The 26,946-nt window shown below is 37.2% G+C and overlaps 1 protein-coding gene across 1 annotated transcript in view; it reads left to right on the forward strand.

Annotated features, from left to right (window-relative positions):
- The window catches only part of apc2 (APC regulator of WNT signaling pathway 2), a 43,668-nt gene that overhangs the window by 9,436 nt on the left and 7,286 nt on the right, over positions 1 to 26,946 (forward strand). Inside the window, 14 exon segments of the mRNA XM_048172530.1 lie at positions 5,877 to 6,035; positions 9,876 to 9,966; positions 15,240 to 15,453; positions 15,455 to 15,505; positions 15,946 to 16,054; positions 17,468 to 17,581; positions 17,952 to 18,047; positions 22,684 to 22,773; positions 25,069 to 25,450; positions 25,545 to 25,643; positions 25,745 to 25,884; positions 26,234 to 26,311; positions 26,461 to 26,577; positions 26,702 to 26,916. Of these exon segments, the coding sequence (XP_048028487.1) occupies positions 5,892 to 6,035; positions 9,876 to 9,966; positions 15,240 to 15,453; positions 15,455 to 15,505; positions 15,946 to 16,054; positions 17,468 to 17,581; positions 17,952 to 18,047; positions 22,684 to 22,773; positions 25,069 to 25,450; positions 25,545 to 25,643; positions 25,745 to 25,884; positions 26,234 to 26,311; positions 26,461 to 26,577; positions 26,702 to 26,916 (1,940 nt within the window). The 5' untranslated portion in view covers positions 5,877 to 5,891.

The raw sequence follows: 26,946 nt of genomic DNA on the forward strand, positions 1-26,946 counted from the left end.
AGTAGTATCAGGTTGAGGTTTATATTATCACACTGGTGTAGACCCCACTTTAAAGCGTAAATAGATTCAGATGTTTGAGGTTCAATCTTCCCCATCCCCCAGCATCTGTTTTCTTCCTCCATACTGTAAATCTGAACTAAACAACAAACATGACCACACATCATTAAAACGTGGAAGTGCTTAGGGCATGTGCAATATTATTACTGGAGGGACAGGAGCATATAAAAAAGCCAGAAAGCCAGGAAAAGACAGCAGAGAAGACTAGTGACAGAGAGAGAGTGGGGGAAATAAGAATGTTTAATGTGTTCCTGATCTGGTCTATAGTGGGGGATGGTCAAAAAGGGTTGGAGGAGCTGCTGGCACCAGTCACAGAGAGAATTAACACAGCCGTGAATAATGTAAACCTGTCATATCAACCGCAAGGAGGTTCTGTTCATACAGCTCCTCCTCTCTTCACAGATGCCTTATTATTCCCCTAATCAGACTAATTCTCTTGTCTTTCTTAAATTATGTGATGATTTTTTGGTTTACCCTAAATTTGGTCATTCAAAAGCTTAAAGCCAATACAAACTCTATGCATTATCTATCAGACTTTGAATTACAAACTTTCATTTTTGAAATATTGTGTATTCCAGTTTCCATTAACATGGCTTTGCATTTTTCAAATCTAATATGGTATACAGAATGGAGTATTTGTTTTTTGAGGTTGAATGTAAATTAACGTCAAGCTGAATTTATGCGAATTGCGCTTTTCACAATACACATTGTTTCAGTTTTACAGAAAATCATGATGAATACCATTATTTTAATGTTTATAATATCTCTATATCTTCACAATGCATTGCAGTCATTTCAGTTAGAGCTGGGTGATAATACTGTGTTTCTTAGTTTACATATTGAGACGATACACTCTAGTCTACAACCTCCAATACCCAATCAAGCAGTTGAGATTTGCATAAACATTATTCCTTCAAAAATACAAACTATATGCAATTGCTTTATGTGAATATATGCATGTGGATCCAAGCCCCAAAAGTTGGACATACTACAGTATATTTTCAATTTTATATATAGAGTTGTGGAAGTTTTCTCTTTAATATTTCATGGAAGCCCTACGCAGGGACGTCCAGATATTTTGGGGGCAGGGGCTCAAATGGAAAAAAGGGCACTTCTCATAATTATTTATTTATAAAAATAATAAACCCTTAAATATATTAAGACAACTCTGACTTCCCTACACTCATGCAATTGTTTTATACTCCACAGATTTTACAAAATAATTAGTTCACATATAGAGACCATGGTCTTCTTTAGTATTCACTAGTTTATCACAAGAGATGTCAACAACTATTTTCAAGCTATATATTTAGAATAAATGACTGCACCTAGGAGAGGGACATAGTTTCACTAATAATTTGTTTAAATTAATAAATCTTTTTTTTTTTTTTTTTGGTGTTATTGGAATACTTCTTTCATGAAGTGGACGATTTTAAGATTGTGGTCCATTTTTGCTGCCATGTCTTTTACTCTAATGGAAAGAAAACTCAACTAACCCTACCCTCACATTTAGATGGTGTTTGTTTTAAGCCTACTACCCTCCATCTGTTTGCATCTGTAATTATTCTAAATTAACCAAAACAACTAATCTGCATATTTAAAAACAATAATTTGTTTTCCTGAACTGTTAATGCTTAATGCATTATATATTATAACAAATGCCTGCAGAGAGCGCCAAAAGCATGCTGATTTTTGTTGTTAGACAGCACAGCACGATCAAATCCACGATCAAAGCCAACCATGATTAAAAATATATTATTGTTAAATAATAATATTCGGCCACTTCTTAGTGATAGAAATGCTACAGCCACTGTAATTTCTTCAACAAGAATAGTGGACATCAAACATGCAAAGACAGAGCAGGGTTTAAACTTTTATTGTATATTATCATGAGTAGCGTAGATTTAAGAATAGATTATGTAGTATGCTGTATTATGATTCTTAAATGATTTAATAAACCACATCCTTAGAAAACTGTCTAATAATGCGGTTCATGTGGTCCATGGAATGCTCCTCTTTGATGACAGCCCTACAGATATCTTACCATGGTTCAAAACGCAAGCATAGCCATTAAAGTAATTGATAATTATAAATAAAAATGTCAGATATGTAATGCAGCGTTACATGTATAAATAACCCTTAAATAGATCAGGTTTGTGAACAATGTGAAAGAAATACAAAGGGCTTTTTTCTTTTTGTCAGCATTTTCGCGGGAATGTTTCACAAGTTTTCAGACAGCAGCAAACTCGAGGTTAGGCTTTGAATCGTGTCGCGGAGTGAGGGCATTGAACTCGACAAAGCCGACCTCAGTAAATATATTAAGTGCTGTTTAATAGTTAAAAAAAAAAAAAAAAAAAAGCACCCTAGAAAAAAAGGGCACTTTCTCTCGAGGAAGAAAAAAGGCAGGTGCTCAAGCCCCTTTTTTGTCTATGTGTGCACGTGCCTGGCCCCACGGGAAATACATTCAGGCCTGGCCAAGTTTGAACATTGATGAAATATGAAATCAATCTAAACTAAATTTGGCAGATGATTACTTAACCTTTTTGGCATTAGCTGGCAGCTGTATGAAATGTTCCTGAGAGGTCATGAGTCCTGACAACACCTCAGCTATCAGAGAGGGCTTTTGGGTTGTGGGTAATTTATTTGACAGTCCTTAATATATGTATGCTTCTGTGGAGGAAAATAAGGACAAAAAATAGTATTTCCCTCATATTTCCTCTCTGTTTTTATTTTGTATAAATGGCAGATTAAAAATTAAATTATTAGCTGCTCCAAAGTGGTCCATTTTTTGATTGTTATCTGGTCCTAGTTGGTCTAAATTGGCTGACACTGTTTATTAGCTGTTGGACCTACATTAAACCTGGTAGACCATCTTTATCAAGGTGATTAGAACTGGCAGGCTGATCATGAGGAGGTGCATACACTGAAATAAATAAATAAAAATAAAGATACTTTTAAAATTAACAATTCAAAAATATTTAGTTTTTCTCAAATTTATTTGATTTGTTTCAAACCTTAAATTTTGACTTAAAATGAATTTAAAATATTTATTTTCCAAAAAAAAAAAAAAAAAAAAAGATTATTTATTATAAAGGGGGCAGTAGAATATATTAAGCAACAACGAAAATGTTAACTAATGACAATAATTTCATCATAAACAAAAGCTAAATTAGCTATAAAATGAGAAAATAGAATGAAGAATTTTCATTTAAGGTAAAACTAAAAACATTTGTTATAGTCAGTGTTTAATTTAGTTTACTTACTATAAATAAGACTTTAAAGACTTCAGTATTCTGATGTCTTTTTGTAATATGCATCATATTTACAGTTATGTAACTAAAAAAAAAAAAAAAACACACCAGTGAATAAGACTACATTATTTTCTGCAGTCAGTAAAGCAATTTTAATTTTACACGAAAATATTATTTAAGCAAAAAAATGTATGGGAAGTGTTTTTGCTTTTAGACAAACTGAACAAAACAGAAACCATGATTTTCATAGACCAATATAAAACAAATCCACTTTAAATAAATTACACAGTTTCCACCTTTTTTTTTAGTGTACTGTACTGCAGTCAGTATACTGGAAAGAGTTCTTAAAAGAAATCCTACACCCTTTCATGGCTTAAAAATCTTTTTTTAAAAAGAAAGGTTTCAGTCAAATAGTCAACGTCAGGGTTTTTAAGAACAGAATATGTCCAACTGGTATATTAAATTATAAACTTCACAATCAGACAATAGGTAGTATTTCATTAACTGATATAATTTTAATTTACCACCCTATTGAAGTACTAATATCTGTTTTGTACCTTTGTAATACACTGACAACCACCAAACACAGTGGTGATGAGAGTCACAAGATGAATCGAAGTTCATCACAAGCAGCTTTTCCACAAGCTGAAAAGGACAATTGTAATATATAGAAGGTGCACACAGTGTCATTCACACAAACACCATCATGGTACCACACATGATATTTTAAAAATGCAAGAAACTTTAAAGGTGCCATTGAATGTTTTTTTACAAGATGTCTAAGGTGTCCCCTGAATGTGTCTGTGAAGTTTCAGCTCAAAATACCCCCATAGTACCCATACTCGCGCTCCCCAACCAACCCCCAAGAGCTCTCGACTCTATCATTGCATAAACTAAGTTTACACAGCTAATATAACCCTCAAAATGGATCTTTACAAAGTGTTCATCATGCAACATGTCTAATCGCGTAAGTACAGTGTTTATTTGGATGTTTACATTTGATTCTGAATGAGTTTGATAGTGCTCCGTGGCTAAAGCTAACATTACACACTGTTGGAGAGATTTATAAAGAATGAAGTTGTGTTTATGCATTATATATATATATTGTTTAAAAATTAAAATAGCGACGGCTCTTGTCTCCGTGAATACAGTAAGAAACGATGGTAACTTTAACCACATTTAACAGTACATTAGCAACATGCTAACGAATCATTTAGAAAGACAATTTACAAATATCACTAAAAATATCATGATATCATGGATCATGTCAGTTATTATTGCTCCATCTGCCATTTTTCGCTGTTGTCCTTGCTTGCTTACCTAGTCTGATGATTCGGCTGTGCACATCCAGACGTTAATACTGGCTGCCCTTGTGTAATGCCTTTCATAATGTTGGGAACATGGGTTGGCATATGCAAATATTGGGGGCGTGCACCCTGACTGTTACGTAACAGTCTGTGTTATGTTGAGATTAGCCTGTTCTTCTGAGGTCTTTTAAACAAATGAGATTTATATAAGAAGGAGGAAACAATGGAGTTTGAGACTCACTGTATGTCATTTCCATGTACTGAACTCTTGTTATTTAACTGTGCCGAGGTAAATTCAATTTTCAATTTGATGGCACCTTTAATTTAACAACATTAGATGTAACATAAAACCCTAATGTACATAAGAGAAACTAAGAAACATAGTTATTTTCAACGAAAATCCGTCAAATGTGAAGTGTCACGCAGGGAATTGTGGGAATGTCAGTTTACGGTTTTTCACTGTAAATTATACAACGACTTGTTATTTTTCACTCAAATTTAACGGTATTTTACCGTAAAATTACATTAAATGTACCTGTTAGATATTAGAGTTATTCACCGTATATAGTATGGAAACTTTCTGTAAACCGATTAACTGTTTTTCACCGTAGCATTTTTACAGTCTTTTACCGTTAAAATCACGGTCATTTTTTTACAGTGTACCTTACACTGGCATGACTTACTTTTTCAACGTTGTTCTCAAAGGATGCTGCAGTGTATGGTTGACTGCAAACTAGGGCTGGACGATTATGGCCTAAAATCAAAACCTCGATTAATTGAACATTTTACGCAGCTGTTTGTATGAGTGTTCGTGCCACATGCAGCTGCGCGAGCGCGGCATAGATATATGTATATATCTATGCGAGCGCGGTAGATCGATATAATAATACACATCCGATCGTCTAATCGCTTGAATGTCCAAACCATAAAACAAATACAACTGACAAAGTTTAGTCAAGACGCAAGGCTCACCGCTCACCGCTCGCGCGCCATCACTATGTGTTGAACCGGCGTTCACCTCCGTGTTTTGCTTTTATGCCACTGACTGGACTGGGCGGAGTCACGTGGCTACACACGCAGTTATGTTTTTAAGGGGGAAGTTATTAACAGGATTAAAAAACCGAAATAACCGACATGGGAAAATTACGTCGGTTAGAGGTTCTGAATTTCGGTTTCGATTACTTTTCGATTAATCGTCCAGCCCTACTGCAAACCAACTGTGATTGCATTGACTCTGACCACTGCCCTCTGACCTTTTCAGGGATCCAATCGAGTGATGATGTCATACCCAACGGCCTCCTATGACCAGCTGGTGCGGCAGGTGGAGGACCTCCGTAAGGAGAACTCTCACCTACGCCGTGAGCTTCAGGACAACTCACACCACCTGTCCAAGCTGGAGAATGAAACCTCTGACATGAAGGTAAGTGAAGCCCCAGTTATCACAAAATTATTAAACTGACAGCCTTGGCTCCACAGCTGTCACTGGGCCTGTCACTGGTCCACCCAGTTATGAACATGGCCCATAAACTGGAGTCAGACCTGATATTAGAGCTTTTATTCTAGACGTGTTTGGTCTGCTTCTGAATTTACATAACAGATCATAAAACGGAAACTGTTACACAACGTCAAGGTAATGTTTGAGAATGATAAACATAATGGTGCAGTGTGTGTGGACCATTAGTGGCACGAAACGAAATTGCAAAAATAATAACTAAGCAATTTTCAAAAGTTTCCAAGCAGGTTTCCTATAAACTCTGTACTGCTCTTATCTTTTATTGCTTGAACAAACTAGTACATTTTCTGGTAAAAGGCTTATTATAGGTATATTATAGTCCTCTAGCATAAGTTGACATTTTGAATAGTTAAAAAAAAAAAAAGCTATATTTTGAAAGGACCACATAGAAACATAGTTACAATTTTCAAAGTCAACCTAAGAATGGCTAATTTTGTTGTTTTTACAAATAAAAATGGGTATAAAAATATATTTTGCTTGTGTAGTCCTGTATATATATATATATATATATATATATATATATATATATATATATATATATATATATATATATATATATATATATATAGTATCCCCTGTTTAGTTCAGTCTCTTGTCGGTTCTTGTTGATACTACATGTGGTTTTGGACTTTGGATATTTGATTTTTTTTTAACCCATTGTATAAGTTTTGAGTCTAAACCTCAAAAAAGTATTGTGACTCAAGTTTAATCACTTGGAATATTGTCTGTTCAGAATTTGTGATTGTTTTGTTATTTTCTATATGAAGTACATAAATATTTTATAATACTGTTGGTCATGTTGAGCAGTGTGTTGTAGATCTGCTTGGCAAGAGCAAATCTCCATTGCATGTATTTGTATCAGTCATGACCTACTTTCCACAAAATGTCTGGAGACTCCAATAATGAATGCCCGGCATCTCTGTGCTGAATGATGTCCGAGCACACTTTAAATCACTGTTGTCTATTACAGCTCTCAGTTGAGCAGAAAAGGCAACCATTAGACCATGGAGCTTATTTTATTATTGACCCTGAGTCTTAAATTGCAGAATGTTTGATGGGTTACATGAGAGTGATGTCGGTTCAGCTTTCGTGTTCCAGTAAAATGGGAGTGTCTTTTTCCTGTCATATTCATATTAAATGATTCTGCTCATGAAATTCACACCAACAAACCACATAAATCCACTGAAGATGGCATTGAAATTCTTCAGATGAAGAAATACTCTTAAAAGGTAGTGTGGGTTAAATACTGCAGATTCATGCCTGTTTTGTCAGTTTAACTGCTTTGGAGACATTAATCCTGTAGGAAGTAAAACCGCTGAAGAGCTCATTAGGAATCAACAGCTTTGTTCTGTCAGTTTTAGTTTGTTTTACAGAGACTACCATTCAGTAGTTTGGGGTCAGTAAGATTTTTTATTTTTTTTTAAGAAATTAATACTTTTATTCAGAAAGTATGCATTAAATTGATCAAAAGTGACAGTAAAGACATTTCATTAAAATTTTATTTCAAATAAATGCTGTTTTTGATACAAGACATCATTGTTAAACAAATAGTTATTTATTATTAGTAATAATCAGAATATACAACTATTTTGCCATGTTTATTTGACTTTAGGCTGTTTACAGTTACTAAGCATATTAATAAGTTGTACATCTTGAGAAACTTAAGAGTCAGTATTTAGAGACTTAAAGTCATTGTTCACCCAAAAATGATAATTTTATCATCATTTACTCTCTCACATACCATTCCAAACCTGTACTGTATGTATGTATTTCTTCTGCTGAACAGAAAAGACAGTATGGACGATGAACACTGAGACTGTCAGGTTTGAGTGAATGGATGACTCAGAGATCAAGAGAAAATGGGCTTTTATTTGACAATAAAACAAAAACAAACAAAAACTACCCTGTGGGGGAAAACAGGGCAGCTGGACAAGGCAAGACTGGACAAGGTAAACAGCATCAGGCAGGGCTGGACACGAAAAGTAAATAATGACAACGAAATGGCACAGGACTGCAAACACAAGAGAGGCTGTTTACACAACACTTTTATGAGTTTTTATGCATTCATTTAGTCGACAATGGCTTTTTGGGGGCCTGAACTTTTGAAAATGGGTTTCAAAGTGCACCTTTTTGAAAACAAAATCGTTATTTTCTTAGTGTAAGCTACAAAAGAATTTGTGACAACATTGACGTCATGCGCATGTGTATTACGTGTTCAGTCTATCAACTACTGGCCTGGCATGCATAATATTGTGGGCGATTTTCCGTTTTTGTGGATCCCTGTGAACAGGGATTATTTTGACATCGTTTTCATGTGTACGTGAACTTTTCTGCTTTTAGTGTACCGTTGTCATGTAAACAGGGAAGGAAATAAGGAGGGTAACAAGGGAGAGCAGGTGGGACAAAAAACAATAATCAGATAACAAGTAGGGGCGAGGTAAAATAGACATGGCACATAGAAACAAGCATGACAAGCCGTGTGCTCACACCAAACATGACAAAAACAAGAGCACAAGGCCAATTACACAATTGTATAATTGTAACTGAACACAATTACAAGCCAGTGTGCTCAAAACAAAACATGACAACACGCAGCCAATGAGAGCTCTCACTGAGTGCATGTCCACACAAAACTTGGCAACATGAAAGCACACGGCCGATGAGACACATGCTACACAGTATAAGACAGCAAGAAAGCACATAGCTGATATAAAAATGCTAAACAGAACACAACAACAACACGCACAGACAGAAGAGTGTACAGCACGAGCGAACTCAAAACTGCACGCTTACAGCAACAAGAAAAAAAGGAGTGTCAGAGCTTGAACCAAGAATAAACAGTCTGAAGAACCCTGACAGAGGCATTTTTCAAAATATCTTTTGTGTTCTGCAGAACAAGAAATACATAAATCTGGAGAGCTGCTTTATAGCAGAAAATGAAATTGTACTTCTGATTAAATGAGACACTGACACTGTTTTTCATGTTTAATACTGTAAAGCTGCTTGCTTTTAAGCAATCTATTGTATAAGTGCTATATAAATAAACATGACATGACTAGAGTGCCGAACTGCAGAGCTTGTGCAAACAACGTTGCTATGATCGGATGTTTTCTGAACTCCTGCGCACTCATTTTTGTTGTGTGCTTATTTTGTTATTGAGAGGTAGGTGTGCAGCATATCTAAACGTAGCTCTCAGCAGTGTGGGAAGCATCGGGATGTTCACGAACAGTATATCGCTGGTTACATATTGCGAACTTCTTTTTACCCCAAGCGAAGAACGAAAAAGAATATGAGTATATTCGGGCACTTTAAAAAAGACCATGAGTATATATATGATGACTGAATTTTCATTTGTGGGTGAACTATCCCTTTAACTATCCATCTTAAAAATACAGCCTAACTCTGAAGGTTCATTTACTTATGCAGTAGAAATGCTCTCTACACAAAACCATTGCTGGAAACTGATTCAACAACTGCTTTCATGAGATTATAGGTGATACATATTCAATATCCCATGATTCCACTGTGTCCCACATGCTGAGCGTAATCCTTGCCAAAGATTTTCACTCTCACAGTCTGTTCTCTCCTCAAACAGAGCTGATGCATTCGTTATAAAGATGAGGTCGTCCAGTTACTCAATATGAGAAAAGCATCTCTTTTTACTTTACAATAGATACGTTTGTTTTTTCGCTAAACTGGGCTCCACTGGCAATGACTGCTCATTTATTTTTTATTTTGCTATAATAGGAGGTTCTGAAGCAGCTGCAAAGTAAACTGGAGCAGGAGGCCGGAACTCTTGCCTCTTCAGGCAGAACTGATGTACTGGACCAGCTCAAAGGTACTGCAAGAAATTTATAACATTTCTCTCCATTGCCATCACAGTTCATTTATCTGTAGCATTTGTCTTTTAACTGTAATGTATATTTTTTATTCCTCAATTATTTAATCATGTTTTTGATAAATGTACAAGATATCTTGCATAATATTATAACTACCATAAAAAATATCACAGAATTAAACAGGAATTGAATTTACACTTGATTTTTGCATAAATTGGTCTTTGGTCAAATTTAATTTGAAGTTACACAGTCTATTACACAAATCTGATGAAAGATTCATGACTTAGTTGAACACAAATAATTAGTTAATGCTTCTTTGGGAACAATAAAACTCCACCAAACATGTCCTGTAAATGCCGATCAGAACTGCACAACAGTCAAGGAATACTGCAAAATTCCTCCAAACGATTTCAGTTAAAAGTCCGTTAAAACATAGTTCTTGGGTCAAGCACAGCATCTCAGACAAGGTTTATTTTCTTTTATTCAAGCCATTCTGTTGTTGATGTACTTTTGTTTTGGGTCATTGAGGGTGTGTTCAATATAGAGATATGAATATGTTTATTCAATATAGACGTGTTCATGTTTTTTTTGTTGTTGTTATTTATTTATTTTTTTTAAAGCAGAATTTGTTTTTATTTGTCTGTTATTGCAAATTAGTTGAAGATCTGATCAAATGACCAATTATGGCCAATTTCTGCAGAAATCAAAATGTAAGAATTCACATACTTTTCCCCACAACTGTATCCACCTTATTCCTACGGCCCATGACGCTTTCCGCGAATTATGGGTGTAACTTTCGTTACGCTGTAAAAACTATACAGGGAAACCAAGTGATGTACCAACTATACATCACTTTAATATTAAATTTTAAATCACTTTGATATTACATTTTAAATATTAAAATTAACAACAGTGTCCAAATTATTAAATTCAATAGTTATTTATTTTTAGATATAATATTCAACCTTATACAAACATTTAAAAAAGCATATCAAGTTTTTATATTGTATATTTTCTATATTCTACAGTGAATAACATTTCTACAACAGTGTACTATCTATTTTAACAACTGTGGCTTTCATAAAAAATGTTTTTCATTACATATTTTTTCAAGCATACGTTAAATAATAAAGACCACTAACAGATAAAGTAAAAATACAATGAAAATAGTGCATATATTTAGCAAAATGCATCTGTTATTTTGGCTAGCTAACTAACAAGTTATGGACATTGAATGGCTTTCCTGAGGTAAACATAATGTTACGTGACATATTAATAACAAGCTGTTGACATCTTTCCATTGTCTAAATACTAATTTTGCGATTACATGAGACAGGATTCATTTCACTAAGTTGTACTGTTTCTTTCAATATACCTTCTGATGTTTATTCATCATTTGGTGCTATAACTAAATTATGTTTTATTAACAAAGTTCGGGAGGAACACATTTAAATGATCTAATTAATCATCACATCACTCCAACCAGCAGTCATCAATCAGCAATCAACATGTCTACCCAATCAGCATGAGTGGAGAACTATATATATACGGAGTCGACTCACCTTTTTTTGAACTCACGTTTTTTTGACAGTTTTCAGCATCCCTCCACCACCCCGTCTCCTCACACTCACCTGGTTACTTTCCTAAACCAAAAATACGAGGGGAGTACTCTGGGTTCGGGCCAAATACCGAGCTCAAAGCCCTCTCCTCAGACAGCACGCCTAATACGCATACTATTACTATCTGATGCACATACTATTAACTATCTTATTATTTGTAAGTGTGAACTTGTGAATAGTAAAGAGGAAGAGATGATCGGTTGAACTGTGGCGGCTACAGCGATCTGTCACAGCACATTAAATTGAATTTCATTGTAAAGTAGACAGATTTTTAAATTGAGACTTTGTTTCTTATTAAAAGTAAGAAAGCACAAGGCTGTTTGTGATTATTGGATGGCATTCACGCTACAAATAATGTTTAGTAAAGTTTTGTTGACACATGACCAGAAAACGTCTCAGGTTACGCATGTAACCATGGTTCCCTGAGCGATCGAGGGAAAAGCGTACAGACGTAGCCTCGGCCACGTCTGAGCCATAGTGCCCAACCCCAGGGGAGCTGGCTCTGTCAGGGAAAACCAGAGCGGACAGTGAGTCATCTCTCGAGACGCAAAGAGATCCACTACCGCCTGACCGAACTTCTCCCATAGAAACTTCACCAACTCCGGGTGGAGTCTCCATTTCCCGGGCCTCAGCCCCTGCCTCGACAGGATGTCTGCTCTCTGATTCATCAACCCAGAGATATACATAGACCTTAGAGAGAGAAGCTTGTGCTGAGCGACTTCCCACAATCGCTCCCCAACCCAAGAGGGAAGCATCCATCGTTAGCACCAAGCAACGACAAGGAGCTCCCAACACTGGTTCTTGGGACAGGAACCAATGATTCTTCCACACGTCCAAGGCACAAAGGCATTGCTGCGTGACCTTGATCATGCAAAATGGGTTGCCACTTGGGGAAAAAACCCTTTGGTCCTGAGCGACCCGTGCAAAGGTCTCATGTACAACAGGCCAAAAGGTATCACGTTGGACGATGCGGCCATGAGCCCCAACAGTCTCTGAAACTGTTTCACAGTGATGGATTGGCCTAGCTTTAACTTGTTTATTGTTACTGGAATCGACTCGATACAAGCAGGGAAGAGATGTGCCTGCGTCAATGTCGAGTCCCAAACTACTCCTAAGAAAGTGGTCTGCTGAGCTGGAACGAGCACTTTTTTCTTGGAATTGAGCCTCAAGCCCAGTTTTTTCATGTGGATGAGAATGACATCTCGATGTCAAACCACCATCTGTTCTGACTGAGCAAGAATGAGCCAATCATCTATGTAGTTCAGTACGCAAATGCCCTGGAGTCGCAGTGGAGCCAGAGCTGCATCCACACATTTCGTGAATGTGCGGGGTGATAAAGCTAGGCTGAATGGAAGAACCTGATACTGGTATGATTCGCCCCCAAAAGCGAACCTCAGGAACTTCCTGTGTTAAGGAAGAATGGAAATGTGGAAGTAAGCATCCTTTACAACAAAGCTTTCACTTCTTGTTCCATTAGCAGAGCCTGCTCGGGGCCTACTACCGTGAATAGGACCCCATTGAAACTGGGTGGACGAGAACCAAACTGAATTCTGTAACCCTTTTCTATCATCTGCAGGACCCACTGAGAGACATTTGGCAGAAGTTTCCACACTGCCAAAAATCTGGTTTTGTTTGTGCAATCAATTTGGCGCCCTGAAGCGGCGAACCAGCAGGGAAGAACTGAACTGGCTGCTGAGAAATCCTCATGAGAGGATGCGAGCCCCCCAATGCCGCAGCATTGAGTGACTGAATCATGTGCTCGCTGGAAACCTCTGCGCCCTGAAACACACGAGGTAGCGGGGTTGGCAGAATGGTCTCCTGAGGGCAACGAAGGGAGACAGGCACCATATAATGAGGTATAATTCACTTCCCCCGACTGCCCTCAGAAGCCCAACACCACTGACGTCAGAGCTTCTTTGCCGAAGCCTTCTTCAAGATAACAACAGTTCTCAGATCCGTTCTACCTGAAGTCGGATTTGGCTGAGAGTGCCAACCTGTTCCCCAATCTTTCTGAGGGGGAGCACGGGTAGTGACACTCTGCATGGTATGAGGAGCTTGTACATGGCTTTTGCTGCTCCTGCCCAGCAGAAACAGAGACATGAGGGTTTTTAAGACGAAGAAACTTTGATAGGACTGCAGCTTGCTTCCTAGACTCTTGGAACCTCTCGACAACAACTGCGTTGTAACTGTGTCGCCGAAAAGGGCCAGGGGGGAAACGGGGGCATCAAGAAGAAAGCTTTTGTCATGCACCTTGATGCCAGACAAATTGAGCCACAGGTGCCTCTCTCTGGCCACTAGGGCTACCATAGACCGGGAGATGGATTTGGCCTTGGTGGCCTGGAGAGGTAAATTGTTAGCTTGACGTAGCTCTTTGACAGCTTCTGTGGCCGCTCCCCCACCCTCATCAATGTCTCTGAGCAGGTCAGCCTGGTATGCATGCAAAACTGATATCATATGCAGACATGCCTGACCTGCCACCGAATAAGCTTTGCCCACCAGTGCTGAAGTGGTTCTGCCTGGCCTGGTGGGCAACGTCAGGGCTTTAAGGGACGATGCTGTTTCAGGGGAGAGATAGCTGGCTAGCGTCTCTTCAACTTTAGGCATCGCTCCACAGCCATAACTCTTGAACTCTTAAGTTATAACCTCCATGATCTCCTCATAAGCTGGAGTGTGAGGTGGTGAGTCCTCAACATCTCCAGGATCCATGCTTACAATGTCCAGTTCCTCAGAACCAGACAGCTGAAGCATGGGTACTTCCCCCAGGATGGAAGGAACCGCAGCACATGCTTCCAAATCCCGAGAAAAAGCACTGGATCCAGCAGGTGAGGGCAAGAGATAGGGCAGGATCCATCTCTAAACCCTCTACTAGATCCATATGCAAACCTCACGATTGCAGCCATCGCTATGCCTCAGCAACAGCTATACCAGAAGCATGAGGAACACTTGCCTGATCACCCTCCTCAAAGAGTGACCAGCGAGAGCAGAGCGTTCTCAGGGGAAGACGCTCACAATGCTCACAACCAGCCCCCTCGAGGGCGGCTTGAGCATGCTCCACTCCCAGACAAACAATGCAAGGGCAAGGAGGAACACAGGATTTAAATTGCTGTTTGCTGGCCATAATATATATAATGATAAATGAGTGATGGTAGACAGACAACAATAAATAGGACTGACAGAACATAGATCGCTTGCTGAAGACACAGAAGCTAACTCCTGTTTGGATATGCTTTATAGTTTCCTGGTCAATGACGTCACCTCCCTATGACATTCCGTCACACCATTGGGCTGATTTTACACATGCTTCATGACGCACTCACGCAGAGGTGTTCCCACAGCGTTGAAGACTCTGACGCAGCGCGAGTTCCCTCAAAAGGGAACAGCATAGACTAAAAGATTGATCTTGGGATTTAATAATCGATATTGATTTATTAAAATGAAGATAGATTAATAATGATTTTTCAATATTGTCAAACCAGCCCTAGTTTTTAGAGACAGAAGACTGTAGATATGTAGATATTGTTTCCTGCACTACGGTTTTCAAAGTAAACTACTACTAAAGTAAACTACTACTAAACTTAGTTGAGTAATTTGTACAAATCCACAAGTACTAAATGAAAACTATAACATTTTTTTTACTTTCCTTGTTTTTACAGAGCTGCATATGGACTTGACCAATTATTACGAGCTCAAGTACCAGCCTCACAACCTGCGTGTGTTTCCGGAGACAATGGCTAGCCAGGTAGGGGAAGGCGAGGAGAGAATAAGCATCGGCAGAGCCAGGAGTCCCATCTGTCCACCATCCCGCCAGTCTTCATCTGCATCTGGAGAGGGCACAGCCCTGCACCCTGGACACCCTCATCAGGTGAACTGGAGAAGGCCGTGTCACTGCCCAGCACTTAGAGGAACTCTGTAAAGAGAGGTGAGATCATCACATCTAAACACTCATCATCTGTTTTTTTTTTAACCAAATGTTCTTTGCTTTCATGTTAATTGCACAAAATTCTGATCCTACCATCTGAATGTCACAGCAGAAATCTAGACTCATCAGACCATGCAACATTTTTCCAATCTTCTATTGTCCAGTTTTAAAAGTGAAAGTGACATGTGAAGGCCAATTATGGTAACCCATACTCGGAATTTGTACTCTGCATTTAACCCTTCCAGTTAGTGCACACACATTAGGAGTAGTGAGTAGTGAACACACACTGCAAACTGTGGACACACACCAGGAGCAGTGGGCAGACCTATTCCATTTAAATTTACACTCATAAGTGAGTCAGTCCTTAAATTCTGAATTCTTCTCAACCATGGTCGATTTCAGCAATTTCAGGTTTCAGGAATGTGATTTGTGTGTTGTAGGTCCATGTTGCTGAGTGAAATAGAGAAAGAGGAGAGAGAGCGGCGATGGTATTACTCACAGCTGCAGGGTTTGTCTCAGAGACTGGCTGAACTGCCACGGCTTGATACGGTAAGCAGCCTAAACAACTTACACCCCAGTTACTCACTGATAGGTCTGTGTGCCATCTGTAGCCAAAAATGAGGTTCACCTGGTTTTGCTGATAATGACCACAGACTGTCCTAAATGGAGATTTTTTGAGTCAGGTAATGCCCTTGACTGTCTAGTTTGAAATAACAGCTATAATTCTTAAAGGGATAGTTCAGCCAAAAATGAAAAGTGTCATTGTTACACGTTACATGTACGTATTGTAGTAATAACAGTAAATTATGCATAATCACATGCAACTAACCCTAAACCTAACCCTAGCCTAATTATATACAGTAGTAAGTACATGTTATTACCCAGTACTTAAAGTCCCCCTGAAATTAAAAATTTTAGTTTTTTAGCTTTTAGTATGAATATGTTAGCCTTAATGTTATGAATAAGCTGGTGTGTTCCAAAACAATGACAAAATATGCATTTAGGAGATGTAAGCATTCAAAACTTACAGTCTCTCACTTCTGCTAAAATGGATCACGGATTTTCATGACATCACATCGCACTTCAGCTTCTCATCAAATCTTCTGTCCAATCAAATGCTTTCTAGAATCTGAAGTCCCACCCCCTCCTACACTATCAACAGACATTGAAGCTGTGGCTGAAATCAGTAATTTGTTCACACACATTTACTAGTTTCTACATGGTAAATGGCACATAATGCACTATATAGAGAGTAGGGAACGATTCAGACAGTGTAAATTTGCTTTCCATTGATGCGAATGAAGTCCGTTATTCACGTTAGTATAATGTGAACCGCCGCAGAACGAGCACAGTCTGCTCTGGCCCTAGAAACACGATAGCAAAGAGCGGATCATATCCGCGAGTTGGCTCAGACCACGAAAGGTATCGGACCCAGTTAAATTCTGCACAGAATGTTATATTTTAAAGTGATATAGAGGAGATTTGGAGGATAAACTGTTAGATATTAAAAGGAAACAGAGGTTTTACTGAGTTTCACGGTTCTGGACCAAGCTGTGATATAAACAAAACGCTATTGGCTATTTAAAAAAAATTTTTTTTTTTTTTCGAAATTGGGCGTTTCCATTACTCATTTCTGATGCGATACTTCAAAATGCGCATAAAAACAGGGTGATGGAAACATAGCTACTGTAACAAGGACACAAAATAAAGTGTAACTGAAAACTCACTAACATGTCGTTCCAAAACAGTATTGACTGTCTTTTTTCCATTGAATACAAAAGGGGAAGTTTATGCAGCTCTTTTCTATAAAATATAAGCTTTTTATAGAATAGCTTTTAGATTCGTTTGTTTAGTCTGTAAAATACTTTCATGTCTCTGGAAATTCAATCTTGTTCCTTGAATGGTGAACAATGGTGTGTGTGCAGTACAAATGATATTTCTGCATTTTTCTGTGCTTCACAGTTTTCCTTGCAGGTGGATTTTATTCGTCAGCAGTTGGAGTTTGAAGCTCAGCAATTGCGTTCCGTGATGGAGGAACGCTTCGGCACCAGTGACGAGATGGTTCAGAGAACACAAGTAAGAACAGATTATAGATTAAATGCCACGTTTTCATCTACAAAGATCCAGCTGTAAATCCAGCTTAAGTGTCACATGTCAGTCACAACCACGTCACGCTTTTATCAACTGCAAATCTAACACTCAAGCATCCAGGACAGTTGCTGTGTTTTGGATGCTGGTGTCCCCAACCAGGCTTCTTAACCTCCCTAACCAGCAAGACATCCTTGGTCAAACCATGTTGGATGAACTTTATGGCTAAAATGGGCCTTGTAGCAGAGATAATATGGTGTATGTTAAAGTGGTGTATTAAAATGTGCCTTCAAAGAATCGCTATCAAGGCATTAGAATGTTGAGGATATTATTAATCACTGTGTGTTTCTGCGTACAGATCCGTGTTGCTCGGTTGGAGCAGCTGGAGAAAGAGCTTCATGAGGCCCAGAGCTCGCGTGGTCCTCAAGAGAAGAGTGCTCTACCAGAGACTCAGGTGACACATACTCTCCTGTCCTCCATTTGAGCCTGAATCATAAAATGCCTTAAATGATTAATGATGTGCCACTCAGGTTTTTTGTTGTTGTTGTCGTCCAGAAATATTAAAATGTTCAAAAACACTTAAAAAAAGCAAATGAGACATACAATAAAGAGACCTCTTCTACAATTAATGTTTTCACTTTCTGAAATTAAATTCATCTTGATATATTTTTTTAAAAATCAGAGTGTTAAAAAAAATCTGATAACTGTCTGAAGTTTTTAATTTAAAAACGTCTTTTTTTTTTAAAAAAAAGCTGAAATTACTGATTTTTTTGTAAACTTTATATAAGTGAAGCACTTTGGTTTTAAAGGGATAGCTCACCCAAAAATGGAAATTTTGTCATCACTTACCCTCAAACCTGTATGAGTTTCTTTCTTGCTGTTGAACACAAAATAAGGTATTTTAAAGAATGTTGGTAATCAAACAGTTGATGGACCCCATTGACTTCCATAGTAGGAAAAAACTAAATAAAAATACTATAGAAGTCACTGGCTACCATCAACTCTCTGGTTATCAATATTCTTTAAAATATCTTCTTTTGTGTTCAACAGAAGAAAGAAACTCATACAGGTTTGGAACAACATGAGGGTGAGTAAGTAATGACAAAATTTTCATTTTTGGATGAACTATCCCTTTAAAACTTTATTAATATTTTAAAGGTCCGGTTTCACAGACAGGGCTTAGACTAAGCCAGGATTAGGCCTTAGTTCAATTAGGCTATTTAAGGAGCTTTTATAAACATACCCTAGAAAAAAACATTTCTTGTGTGCGTCTTGAGACAAAACAATAACACTGGCATATTTTAACATATATCAGTGCAAGTTGCTTTAAGTTGAAACAGCTCAAACATGCATTTTAGTCTAGGACTAGCTTAAACCTTGTCTGCGAAACCGGGGGAAAATGTTTTGTCTGCTAAATCAAAGGCAAGTGAATGAGGTATAACCAACATGCAACCATAAAACAGTGTCCCAAGGCATTAACTATCACACCCCAGGGAAAGTTATATTGATCATTTTAAATATATTACATTATATTTAATAGTTACACCACCTGATATTAACACTACAAATCTTAAAAATATTTTTCATATATGAACTTTAACAACAACAACAACAATAATAATTTGTAATTTATGATAGTTTAGTGAAGACTGGGACTTTTTACAGTCACAGTCATTATTGCTAGAAAGAAAGTGGCACTTTTATGATTTAATTCCGGTGAATTATTTGGTAACATAAAAATGCTACAAATATGTTTCTCCTCTGTTTTGTTATCTCTCAGTAGTGGCATTTTCACAGAACAATTTATAGATGCTGTAAACTAGTGAGGGTTTGCCATTACCAAGGGCAACACAAAACCACAGAGAACAATGTTGACTGAACCAGCGTGCTGGAAAATGTTACATTAAAAATGTGACATTAAGGGCACAGGTAATGGATTGAGGTAGTAAAGAGGAATTATTATATAAAAATATACATGCCAATTTACATTATATAACTGGGCTAAAAGTAAAAGTTGCTTTTGGGTTGCTAGTACAGTAGTTGCTCATTTTAATCTGCTTTTGGAAATTATAAATTGTAATTAGCATGAATTTGTCTTAATGATTTATAAATGTATGTGGTTTCCACTGTAGTGTATCATGACTGCTAATTATTATATTGAATATTTATCGTAATTTAATAAAACATTTAATTCAGTGTTTTACTGATGGAATTATGATGTAGTTTTTACAATACTATATCGTATTTCTGCCATGGTCACTCAGTTTATGAAAATCGGAGGCGTTATTCTTCTAGGATTTTTCTTTTTTTACTGCATAGCTGCACTGCCCAATCTCACCTGGCACTGTCTCACAGCACAGGCTGGCATGAATGTTGCTATGCAGAAAACAGGGTATGCCCTCTGCAAGCTGCCTCCTATTGGCTGCTCAGTAACTGGGATGCTTGTTAAGTATGAAGCTGTAATTTGGAGCATAGCTCTCTGAGACTAAGGGATTCCCACCGCAGCACAGTCATCTGTCTGCTCAACACTGCACCAGACTGACAATGAGCTGTTGAGAACTACGTAGTGTTTAATGATGCTGAGAAATCTAAAATGATAAAGTCAGAATATAATGAAAACTGCAGTACAAGGTTGCCAAACTTGCCATTTAATTTGTGTGCAATGAGTAAAGGTTTTTTTAGGGACCTACACTACATTTTTCAACTTATTTTGCATTTTTACTATTTTGCACATTTTAGAATAATAGTAAAGTCATCAAAAATATGAATTCATGTGGAAGTATGTGGATTATGCAGTGAACAAAATCAAACCTATAAACTAAGAAACAATATTTTATGTTAGGCACTCTAGGCACTACAGCTTTGTATACTGGACATTCTCTCAAACTTCATGAGATGTGTCCTGGGATTAATTTTAAACCATGTTTTACTCTGGTGAACATGATTTCACCAAGTACAACGTTCCTGTATCAGCATCTTTGTTGATCCTGTAAAAACATTCCAATCAACCAATCAGATTTGAAGGACAAGTTTACTGTTTATGTCAAGTTTAGGCTTAAAGGGTTAGTTCACCCAGAAATGAAAATTATCCCATAATTTACTCACTCTCAAGCCATCCTAGGTATATATGACTTTCTTCTTTCAGTCATACATAATCACAGTTATATTAAAAAATATTCTGGCTCTTCCAAGCTTTATAATGGGAGTGAATAGTAACCGGGTATTTTGAAGTGGTTACTATTCCGCGGTTTGAAATCGTGGGTGTTTGTGATGTCACAGACTACCTTGTAACCAATCACAACAACGTGTCGGCAGGCTTTAGCATATCATTAACTATGACTGCTTTGAAGCAGGAAAGTCTCGAGAGAAGACAGGTTATCCCAGTAAATTTTCTGATGGTATGAAAAATTGTGTAGATTTATCAATATAGCGAGTCTATTGCGATGTTATGATGAACTATATGCCTTTCTCCACTGATGTTCTGAGTTGTTCAAAGCGTTTTGTAAGGATACTGATTGTTAGAAGGCGGCTGTCTGACTCTCAGATGAAGAACAGGAACATGGTTTGTGTAACATTAACAACACAGTATTATTAGCTGTTTGATAACGTAGTCAAACAAAAGGCTAATCATATTAATGAATATTAACGTATTAATGAATGACAGAACCATCACAAGGGCTGTGCCAAGTGTGCGAGCGCATATGGGCTCAAGCTAAGTAAAGTGACAGCTGACTTGAAGTAGGCTAAAGCCAATAAAGTTCATGTTTTTGTCCTTTGAAATATTTTAATACTACAAAACATAGCTAAAACAATATTGCTCTGAGCGTGTGCGTGTGCTTGTGATTTATGTGCATATGTCAGTCAGTGTGGAATCACACGTCAAGTTCTGAGAGAGCTATTCAGTCCATTATAAATTCTGATTTTGGTCGCCTCTGGAATGGATCAAAGCATAGATATTAGCCTACCTGATAAGTTCAAGTAAATATGCTGGAAATCCGTGCTCATTCAAGGATGTGCATTTATTTCATGTACGGAGAAGGCACAGGCGCCTGCAGGATTGTCATTTTTTTTAAATCTGAAAACTCCTAAAAGCAACGAAATTGTCAAACATCAATTTAGCGCAGGTTCACAGAGAAAAACGGCTGCTTGTTCTCTCAATACTGTCTGTTTTACTGAAAAATCGCTTCAGGTGATTCAGTGAGAGAGCAGTCCAAATGTTTTGCAAAGGCGTTTTACCAATTCATAATTTAAAACACAATTTAAGCGTCAGAAAATATTCAGTTTAGTTGCAGAGCTGTTAAACTGAATATACAAAGCGAAGCAAGCTTTTTTCTTAAATATCCAACACAAACAAATTGCTCGTCAGTTGTCATTACAGTAACAGTAGACTCTCCGAGCTAGCGTGAGCGAGTGGAGGCGGGGCTAATTTGCATATTGATCCGTGTATATTAAATGAGGCAAGGGTGTAGAGTTACATTCAAGCTATTTTAAGGCATGAATACATTTTTTCACTAGAATTTTTTTTAGATTATGTCATTTTGGTGATCAAAGATGAGTTTTAAGGGAAAAAATAATTTACTACAGGGGGACTTTAAGCCTTTCTGTATTTTTTTTTTTTTTTTTTTTACTGAATACTACTTATATTGAACTCAGAATCTGCAAAATTATATTCTGAAAACTCTAGAAGATAATTTGAGTTTTATCTGTGTTCTTTTTGTGCAATCTAGTTGTCTTAGAGATTGTATTTTTTGCGCTGGTGCCAAACGTTGCTATAGTGATGGGTTTGACCATGCAGGAATGAATCAAATGCTTTGGCACTGGTGGTGATTCACTCTCCATATGCAGATAGAGTGCAAATGCTAAATCAAACAGAAACAGATTTATAAACAAATATATTTAAATATATATATATATATATATATATATATATATATATATATATACAATATGCGTGGATCATTCCTACTGTATCACATATTTATTTTGCTGCTTTGAAAAATATTAATACGTTAAGTCATATAAACCAAATTTCCAAGTACCTGCTGAACAAAATTGGAACAAATAATAAACCGTATTCTCTGTGTTCACAGAGCACCGAGTGCCTCTCAAAAACATCTGTCCCTGACATGGATACTGGGAATGCTGGTACCTTGGATGCTTCTGGAGAAGCAGGGAGCAAAGTAAGAGCATTGTTGTGTTTTATGTGTGTATATACAGTATATATATAATTAACTATTTTACTAAGGGGCAGTATTTTCCTTTCTGTAAAGATACACATACTGGTCTATGCATTTGTACCTCATATTTTGAAAACTTGCATTGAAATAAATTTGAGTGCTTATGGTTGTAGCACTGTCACCTCACAGCAGGAGAGGTGAATTGGAGACACTAAGGGCCAGATTTAAAGTTCTGCACATGATCTACTGACAACGCGCAAATTAAAAGAAATTACAAATACAGAAAATTGACTAGCACAAACATTAGTTAATCACTTTGCATGGTTCAATACTCTCCTCCCATAAATTTTGTGTCTGAAAGGGAAACTCCTACAAATGCATATGCAATAAGTTCAGCTACAAAAATAATGGTGTCCATGCCTTTTTGTCTGTAGTAAATCCTGACTAGTTTTTTAATGCCAAAAGGGGGATTGCGCTGGCTCAAGCTGTAAGTAAATCTGGCCCTATATTGCCTATAGGTGTGAAAGTGAATATATCCGTGAGTGTTAGCCCTGTGCTGAAATAGGCTCTATAGGGTCAAACCCTATGTGACCCTAAATAGGACAAGCAGTTTTTAGAATGGATGGATGGCTGCCTTTAAAGGTCTCTGATGTCCATTTATAATGTTAGCAAGATTTTTATATCAAAAACATCATCATTTAAAAGTAATAGGTTATTTTCTATCCTGTTTTTGACCCTCTCTTTGAAGCACTCTGTTTGGATAGGCGTGCTGCATTCAAGACTTGGAAGTAAACACCCCCTGCTATGATTGGGAAACAGTTTTGCATATTAAAATAATTTTCTGCATCCCTGCCATTATACGTGTGTAATTGTTTTGAAAACATAAGATTTTAAAAAATGGCAACCGGTCAAATTCAGCCACTCATGTTTGAGCCAGAGTCTGATCCCGAAACAGAAGACAACAAACCTACACCTCAAATACCAAGGATACTCCAGTCTGTGACAGTGTAGTAATGAATCATCTTTATTTATATTTATAGTAGTGTTCAAATACAGACATTACAAAAAGGTGTTTATCTCATTACATAGTTGAAACATTTGCCAACTGTGAAACATTTATGCATAAGTCTTGGTTGTGACAAATAAAGTTTATTTACTTGGAGTTACCACAGTTATAGTTGACAAAGAATAGCTTATGGTGTTTCATGTAAACTAACTGTATGAATATACCATTGTTTGTCACACTGTCATTCTTATATTCATCATTTTCACATTCATCGTTCATCATTTTCAGTAAAGTAAAAGTAAAGTGAGTACATATTAAATGATCTGTAACAGACAAAGCGATAGTGACACATGCTAAAAAAAACATGATAACTCACACTTGTGTTGCGACATTACTGTCGGATCCAATATAATCGGCATTGCATCATCTTTCATTTTCAGTCTCTTGGAAAATCTGCGCTGAATTATGTCTTGTTTACAAAAAGAAACCGCAGTAAAATGAAGCCAACAAACAAGCATGCATGAATTGGTGGGCGGGGCTAAAGAGGAAATGACATAGAAGTAGGCGTTGATTATCTTCTGCAGAGGTGGTCTTTCATCGCACTGTGATGTCTTACTGAGACAAAATCTGAAAGTCATTTTGGCAGCTTGGTTCCAATAAAAGCTATTTTTGGACTAACAAAGAAGTTTTGAGTTCTGAAACTTAAAGGGTTAGTTCACCCAAAAATGAAAATTCTGTCATAAATTACTCACCCTCATGTCATTCAGAACCCATAAGTCTTTAGTTCATGTTCGGAACACAAATTAAGATATTTTTAAATCCTGTCCCCCCATTGACAGTCCACGCAACTACCACTTTGACAATTCAAAAAGTTCATAAAGAGATAATAAAACTAATCCATATGAATTGAGCGGTTTAGTCCAAATTTTCTGAAGAGTTGATCACTTTATACGCTGAACAGATTTAATTTACTAACCAATTAAGGATATTTTTATAGTACAAAAAATGTTGAATTCTCAATTCATGACCACTTTAAAATCAACATCAAACACAAAATATCTATAAATAATACACAAAATATCATAACATAATTGGTTTAATTGTCAGTTAATTAATTTACTACATTAGCCCATGAATTTTGATGTTATTGATGTCCATCGCAATTTTATTTCTGACCCTTATATGCAGTATACATATAGTTTTAGTTTGAACATATTGTATCAAAAACAATAGTGCAATAATGAACTGTAAGATAATATATGTCAACTATAGTTATACTGTTTGGATTGCAGGTGGAGATGGTATTTTGGCTACTCTCCATGCTAGCCTCTAGAGATCGGGAAGAGATGTCCCGTACCCTTCTGGCAATGTCAAGCTCACAGGAAAGCTGCATTGCTATGCGCAAGTCTGGCTGCGTCCCACTGCTTGTGCAAATACTACATGAGGGAGGCACTGGGGAGGCAGCTGGGGCAGGAGGCTATAGTCGAGAAGCCCGTTCCAGAGCCAGTGCTGCCCTTCACAACATTGTGTACTCACAGCCAGATGAGGGCCAAGCACGACGCGAGATGAGAGTTCTTCATGTGCTAGAGCAGATCCGCTCGCACTGCGAGAATGGCTGGGACTGGATTGAGAATCATTTAAGTACCCCTTCACCTAGTGGTGGAAAAACCACAGGTGAGCACTAGTTAAGTAAAAAAAATTGCCATACATTTTGTTACAATGATATAAAATTGTTTATATAAATATACATTTACTTTGATGTCCTCAGTAATCCCTGAGCCAGTGGATCCCCAGATGTGCCAGGCCTTGTGCGCAATAATGAAGTTATCTTTTGAGGAAGAGTACCGCAGGGCAATGAATGAACTAGGTACGTGAATGCAATTTCTCTAAATAGACCAAAGACTAAGAGCAATAGAGTGTATTCTGTAGGTGAAAACACACTGAAAACTATTTTTGTGTATCTTTTAGGTGGCTTACAAGCCATTGCAGAGCTAATGCAGCTGGACCAAGAACTGTATGGCATGCACAATGAGCCAATCAATATGGCCCTCCGGCGTTACGCAGGAATGGCACTCACTAACCTTACATATGGAGATGTTGTAAATAAGGTAAATTTTCAAATTATTGCATACAAGTGTAGAATCATGTATAAATGAAAGACATCAGGTTATTAAACAACATTTATGTTTGAACAGTAATTTAATTCATTTATAATTATATAATCAGTGCTCAATATTAAGTTATTGCCACACTGGTCAAAAATATTTTTTTACTGAAATATATGCAAACTTTATATTGTTAAATAATTTAACAAAATATAAATGTGATCATTGGTAGTTAATTTTGCAATTCTGATAATATATACATTCAGTACCAGGCAAAAGTATAACTGACACATACAGTATTTTTCAAAGGTTTTTTTGATGTTAACAAAATCCTCTTTACCTACTTTTTCAGGCTACTCTTTGCTCAAAGAAAAACTGTCTTCAAGCCATTGTTGCACAGCTTGCATCTGATAATGAGGAATTACAGCAGGTATATAAGTTACTTCTCCGAAGAGCAAACCATTAGATGAACTTTAAGTAAAGAAAAATATAACAGCAGCTTATTTTAAAAGTATTTTTACTCCTCTCATTTGTAATTATTTGGCCCACATCAGCTCTATGATATGTCATTACTTTTAGGTAGTGTCAAGTATACTGAGAAACTTGTCATGGCGTGCTGATATCAACAGTAAAAGGGCTTTGAGAGATGTCGGCAGTGTGTCAGCACTTATGACATGTGCATTGCAGGCTACAAAGGTACAATCAAATATCTCTTGTTTTCATAAAAGTGAAGATAAACTGATTTACCCATTAAACTAGTGACATTTGTGCTCCAAAACCACTCAGTAAGTAATGTGATTTTACATGGTCTTCCCCACAGGAATCCACCTTAAAGAGTGTGTTAAGTGCACTGTGGAATTTGTCAGCACACAGCACTGAGAATAAGGTGGCAATTTGTTCTGTTGATGGTGCTCTTGGCTTTTTGGTTAGCACTTTGACTTATCGATGCCAAACCAACTCATTGGCCATTATTGAGAGCGGTGGAGGCATCCTGCGTAACGTGTCCAGTCTTATTGCTACCCGAGACGATTACAGGTATCATGTTTATTCACATTCACAAATTAA

Source organism: Megalobrama amblycephala, linkage group LG21 (assembly GCF_018812025.1).
Source record: "Megalobrama amblycephala isolate DHTTF-2021 linkage group LG21, ASM1881202v1, whole genome shotgun sequence".
In the NCBI taxonomy this organism is placed as follows: Eukaryota; Metazoa; Chordata; class Actinopteri; order Cypriniformes; family Xenocyprididae; genus Megalobrama; species Megalobrama amblycephala.